The sequence below is a fragment of the Etheostoma cragini genome, chromosome 8, assembly GCF_013103735.1.
Source record: "Etheostoma cragini isolate CJK2018 chromosome 8, CSU_Ecrag_1.0, whole genome shotgun sequence".
In the NCBI taxonomy this organism is placed as follows: Eukaryota; Metazoa; Chordata; class Actinopteri; order Perciformes; family Percidae; genus Etheostoma; species Etheostoma cragini.
In genome coordinates this window covers 27,756,050-27,762,555 of record NC_048414.1, presented here as the reverse complement: position 1 = coordinate 27,762,555, position 6,506 = coordinate 27,756,050, and the positions used below count along the sequence as shown (strand labels likewise).

The 6,506-nt window shown below is 39.4% G+C and overlaps 1 protein-coding gene across 2 annotated transcripts in view; it reads left to right on the top strand.

The window, feature by feature from the left end:
• The window catches only part of ntrk3a (neurotrophic tyrosine kinase, receptor, type 3a), a 128,165-nt gene extending 122,053 nt beyond the window's left edge, over window positions 1–6,112 (top strand). The window contains exons 17-19 of one of the 2 annotated variants that reach the window (XR_004657649.1): window positions 6–164; window positions 2,462–5,150; window positions 5,997–6,112. Coding sequence is in view for 1 of the 2 variants with exons in the window: in XM_034879274.1 (XP_034735165.1) it covers window positions 6–164; window positions 2,462–2,647 (345 nt within the window). In the remaining variant the exon portion in view is untranslated. Of the gene's footprint in view, window positions 1–5; window positions 165–2,461; window positions 5,285–5,996 lie in introns of those variants that run through there. The other variant, XM_034879274.1, reaches the window with a different exon arrangement.
• Window positions 6,113–6,506: the final 394 nt, after the last annotated feature.

Genomic DNA, 6,506 nt, shown 5'->3' with positions numbered 1-6,506 from the left:
TTCAGGTGGGAGGGCACACCATGCTGCCAATTCGCTGGATGCCTCCAGAGAGCATCATGTACAGGAAGTTCACCACAGAGAGTGACGTGTGGAGCTTCGGAGTCATCCTGTGGGAGATCTTCACCTACGGCAAGCAGCCGTGGTTCCAGCTCGCCAATAATGAGGTACACCATCGCTTAATCATGTATAAATGTATGGTTTACAGCTGACTTTTATGACCTACTAACAGGAACTAGATTTAAGGAAAAATGCAGTTAATTGAAAAGTGGGTTCTATTGTTAGAGGGTGGGACATCTTTTAGGATTACATTTACCTGTGTGATGTTGCAGCTAATAGCTTTGGCAAGTTGGAACATTCAATCATGAGAAGTACTGTTCTTTCTACGAAGTCACACAAATTCAACAAAATTCTGATACTTCAATCTTAATATTAAAAAATGTGACAGTTTTGAAGTCAACAGTGGGAGAAAAAACGTCCTTTCAACAGGCAGAAACCTCAGCGGACCCTGGTATTGATTCCATGAGGATATTCTGGAAAAATAGGAAATATTTGAGCTGTGATTTAATCAGTCTCTCCAGGTTTTTTCAGCCATCTTGTGAGATGGTCAAAATATCAGATTTTGCAAGAGAGCTCTTGTAAAATAAAATTGCTATAAAAGTTGCGAGGCCTTTTGTATTTATGTCGCAATGAATTTGCAAGAGAGAGTGAAAAATTGCAAAACAAGTTGCATTTTTCTTTGGAATTGTTCTTAAAAATTTAAAAAGGAAACTTGTTTCGGGGAGACTAAATCTACTCTGGGCGGAGTGTTCCTAGTAACATCAGAATACTGCAAATGTTGGTATAATATGAAAATGGCTGGTGGATTTAAGACAAAAAAATTAGAATTTATTGAATGAATCAAATTTAAACTTACTGTATGTGTCAGTAGCTTGTGGATCTTTACATTGTTAGTTACTTTCCTATCCTGGCCTGTGACACATTCTTTCAGCTCTTAGAGTCAAATACTGACACAAAGTTTAGCGAAACTGAAAGGTCCGGCAATTGGTCACATTTGCAAGTCGCGCCAAATTCGTGATGATTGGTTCAATTTTCGTGAATGGTTGCGATTGCGACATCTCAAAATCCTGTAGGGACTGCACTTTGAAAAGGTGTGATTTGTCTGTCATACCCCTTTTTTACCCAAGGAAGTAAAGAAATGCTTTTATAAGACAAGACATGCATGATTTAATTATTAAAAGCCGACATGGTGATTCTTCTTGATGATTCCTTCCAATGCAAACTAGTTTGACTTACAATATATATCACACAAAAGGTCATTGATGGAGAGAATACTGGAATATTTCCCTTAAAGTCAAATCCTTGTGTAAAAATGTACTTGGTCATAACTATGTGCTGAAGTGCCACACCAGAGGAATAAGATAATCACCATTCTACAGCTCTACCTTCTCTATATAACAGAAATACTCTTTTCATTCACTAATTGTTCCTACGTTGTCATCCTTTGGATCACTACTGTCACATGAACAACTGCAGATGTTTTGGGTGAGCAAGGGATGCATTTTGAGCCTTTGAAAGCCTTTTAAAGTGATACATCCCGGCCAGAGTTATTGAAATTCATTGACAGTAGCTTCACAGTGAAGAAGGAATCAGCAACAGAAAAAAATAACTTGTGATTGCTATTTAAGATAGAAAGTGCGATGTGTGAGTAGTACGGATAGAGTTGGTGCTGTGGAAATGAATATTAGACTGAATTCACCAACGAACAGCATCTCCAGCAAGTCAAAGCAGATCAAAAAACATGAGAACATGGTGTGTAAGCAACACGGCCATTGTGGAAAGAGGAAATGAAGCTTGTGCTCAAAGTGCTGAGCATAAAGAAAATACAATGGACCGCCTATGACAGCAGGGAGCAAAGGACATGACTGAGCGAGTCTTAGAGAAAAATAAAATGTCTTAAAGATCCAAACAGGAATACAGTGAGTTTACTGCACTCACTGAGGATTTCATGACTGCCATTTAACTATACTGTCATTGAGATAATATAATTATTAAAAAATGTAATGCATGAAACGGCAACCACACCGTCTGTTTAATGCTGTACAACAATATTAGATTGGAGCATTGATTCTAGAAGACTGAATATCTTTGCTAATCCTGTAATAACTTTTTTTTCTTTTTAGGTAAGAAGGGACACAATAGTCATACATTGCAATACAATGTAGTGCGGAAGTGTTGCCAACATTAAAGGAATGGTGACAAACTAAGCTTTTTCTTTAACTACATACATAATGCATCAGTCGCACCTGCATATATTGCTTTTATCAGCCTAGACGTTAGTGTTTTAGGCTATGCTGCAGTCCAGTTTCAGTGTGATTAAATGTCTATTATTGCATAACCAACGCTTCTGTGGAGAAGGGGATATATTATATCTTGTCTAGCCATGTGCCTCTCTGTCTTCCAGGTGATAGAGTGCATCACTCAGGGCAGGGTACTGGAGCGGCCCAGGCTCTGTCCAAAGGAAATCTACGACATGATGTTAGGCTGCTGGCAGAGGGAGCCCCAACAGCGCCTCAACATTAAAGACATTCAGAAGATGATGTTTACTTTGATGAAAGCAACACCGGTCTACCTGGACATTCTGGGATAGAAATGGACAGGGGGTCCGGTGGGGGTTGGGGGGTGGGGGATCGGATGTATTTAGGTCGGACTAGATTTTCATTGGAAAATACATAGACAGTACAATGGATTGAAAGGATTGCCTCATAGCAGAACTCTGACCTGGACTCACAGCATAGTCTGGGATTGAACTATGGGAACTGGGTTTAGGAATGGACTGTACCTCGCCCCCAACTGCCAGACATATAGAGTATTGGAAACGTGGAGATATGTCTATCTCACTGGATTGGAATGAACTGGAAAACATTGCATTGCGTCACAATAAAAGTCAAAGGGAATGTCTTGGGTATGGGCTTGTTAGGTCCAGTCTTTTTTGAATGAACTCATGACTGAAAGACTTGACTATGAAGCTCGGATTGCATCAAACTGGACTGAACTGGATTACCATGATTGTACTGGTCTGGTATGGTTTGGTTGAATTGTACTGATGTAGGTACCTTCATGTCCTAGCTTATTTCCTCATTTCAACCTTTTTGAATCAGTGCAGCTTGGGTTCTTGAGCTCGAGGAAGCCTGACCTGGCCTGGTAGAATTTGACTCTGCTTGGCTATATTTCAGATATCCTATCCCTAATGATTTTAACCACACCCTGGTTTGTGTTTATCTGTGTCCATTGGAAAGTCAACCATTGGTTGGTTTGGCTCAATTATTCTTGGTTTTACAAACCCTGCATTAGAGGCATTTTTCATCTTTATTATTAGGTCTTTTTTGGCTTGGACTTTACCTGGTCCTCACACAGTAAACCATCGTCCACTGTGTAATGTAGAATCTAAAGACATCTCCATGCTTTTTTTAAACATTTGGATGATTGTGTGTTCCAGGATATCTTACCCAGGCTTAATTATTTACCTGTAATTATACATGCCTTGGGATTGCCATTATTGCTCGGCCAAAATGACTTTTGAAGTACTAATCATGTCTGTTAAGTAAATCCTTTAGGGTCAATCATACATTTAATGACCTACTTTTGGGGTGGGAGCTGTCTGCTTCGGATGACATTTGTTATACCAAAATGATTGTCACAACCTTCGATGGGGGGGTTTATTCATTGAACCATGGATTGAGGAACTGAAGTGTTGCATCATTTCATAATGATATTTTTGACTACTCCTAAAACCTGCAGCCTCCCGTTGGCAGCCACTGGAATAGCTGATACAAATGTCAAAGAAAGACACATGCTGACAAAGTCAACCACCACATTCTAGACAGCAGTCAGAAAAAGAAGGACCAGGCGGGCGTGGCTTAATGTTAAAGTGATGCACTGTTCACATGACCATATGTAAGACAGAGTTCATTTTTCATCACTGTTCATTGAAACATGCGTCAACGAGAAAGGACAACGTGCATGAATCACACACATCATGTGCAGCTTCCACCGTGTCAGTGCGCTCCAATGTTTCTATCTTCAAAGCCTTCTGGTCCGGGACTCACGCTACCAAACTGAGCTGCTACCAGACCTTCCAATTCTGAGCCTGGAGGTGTGGCCTGAGTGACTGTCTGTCGCCATAGAGATGGACCTAAGTGCCTCCTACTTCTTTCTAAACACTGGAAACATAAAAAAAATAGTCTTTCAAAATAAGAGCACTTTTACATTTTGTTTACCTGCTTATAAAATGTACACTAGCTGTCAACCGTCCTCGTTTTTCTTACAAAGTTTCAGCACTCTACGTATTGCAAAAAAAAAACAACCCAAAAAAAGGAATAAAATGATGAAAATTATACAGAAAAAAAATTAACCCCTGGGGGAAAAAAGCAAAAAAATGTTTAAAAATAGAAGAAGCTTTTTTGTACCATTTTCAGCTTGACAAGATCATTTAGCCACCCAAGGTGAAGTTACGTTTTCTTTTTAAAAATAATCTACATATTCAAAATATTTTTTTTCTTTCTTTTTCATTTTAAATCAAAGAGTGGACCTCTGCCATGCTTCAAAGCCATTGGAATATTCTGCCACTGGGTAGCAAAGACCTGGTTACCAGGAGTAGTCCAACTGTTGGCTGTGTGTTGCGTACCTGGAAGGTCTCTGGTGTCAGCGAACAGCTCCATGGCAACACAAAGGATCGACCAAGCTGCCGGTCAATGAACAACACTTTTTTTAAAAAGAATGTATATACTGTAAATCTTTACGTCTTGAGATATGTTAACTTATTTCCTTTTCTCCAGTTTGATTATTTTTAGCTTCTTGATGTGCTGTTAAATAGTTCAGTGAAGCCACAAGATCTTTTAACAATCTTTCTTTCTAGTTGAAATTACACTTATTATTTACTTTATCCAGTCATACACTGTCGTTTTAACATTTTAACAAGATAATCTACATTGAAATCATTTCTGTTCATTATTCTTTTAGTTGCTCATTTGATAGAAATGTGTAAGTCAGGACAGTAGAGGAAAGACGTAAAGTTATGGGGCCAGTGTTTGAATAACCTGCTCAGAGTGCAAGTCCTCTTCTAGGATCAGGGACATTCTTCATTTTTGAACGTCCTGTGACATGCTGCTTTTTGGATGCCTTTATATAGACCTTAGTGGACCCCTAATACTGTATCTGAAGAGGCTTTTATATAGACCTTAGTGGTCCCCTAATACTGTATCTGAAGTCTCTTTTATATAGACCTTAGTGGACCCTAATGCTGTATCTGAAGTCTCTTTTATATAGACCTTAGTGGTCCCCTAATACTGTATCTGAAGTCTCTTTTATATAGACCTTGGTGGTCCCCTAATACTGTATCTGAAGTCTCTTTTATATAGACCTTAGTGGTCCCCTAATACTGTATCTGAAGTCTCTTTTATATAGACCTTAGTGGTCCCCTAATACTGTATCTGAAGTCTCTTTTATATAGACTTTAGTGGTCCCTAATACTGTATCTGAAGTCTCTTTTATATAGACTTTAGTGGTCCCCTAATACTGTATCTGAAGTCTCTTTCCCAAAATTAAACCTTGGTGCAGAATTCCAGCCACTAGAGCCAGTCCCACTATCAACTTCCCTTAGGACGTGCCATTTCTGTGTCTCTAGCTTTAAATGCTAATGAGGAGAAGAGAAGGGGGGGCAAGGTGGAGGGTGGGGGTGTGGCCTTGACTTCCTGCAATGCTTTGCTTGTTGCAAGCCATAATGTCTGTCTCTCTCTCATAGTCGGGCCGAATTTTCTAGGCGGGCAAACTAGTGAAAGCAAAGGTAAGATGGGCTCATATGGGCCGATCTGGAATATTGCCCCTTATAAGGTCATGGTGTTGTTCAGATTCCAGATCGGCCCATCTGAGCTTATGAACGCATATAAATAGTAAAAAACCTCATGAAGTGAAATGTTCATGCCATGGGACCTTTAAAGGAACAGTTAAACATTTAGTGATTTACTTCGGTCATTCACCACTTTTAGTCAGATAAAAAGAATGGCATCAGTTCTAATCACAGTGTCAGCCAGTGGCGTGTTTAGCCTTTTGGAACCATGGGCCCACCTCCCACTAGAGAGACGAAATTAATAAACACATTATGTCTTTTTTAACTGAGTTTGCATTTAATTCAGATCAGAAAAGCACTTGTACTCTGAAAGGCTTACTAAAAAAGTAGTTTTCCAGACACGTGTACATATATGTAAACAGAGGAACAGTTTGATAAAAAATCCACCAATTTATAGACAAGGCTATTGGCTCAATCTCAGCAGGAATGACAAATCGGGACATTGCGTCATTAGCTAGACATGCTCTACAGGTTTAATAGTTGGGAAATTCTCTCAAAAGCCCCAAAACATTGGCTCACTGAGCTCTTGAAACAAGCAGTAAAGATATCTGTGTTTAATCAAGGACACAAACCACTTATCAGTAGTCAGCGCTGTGCCCAT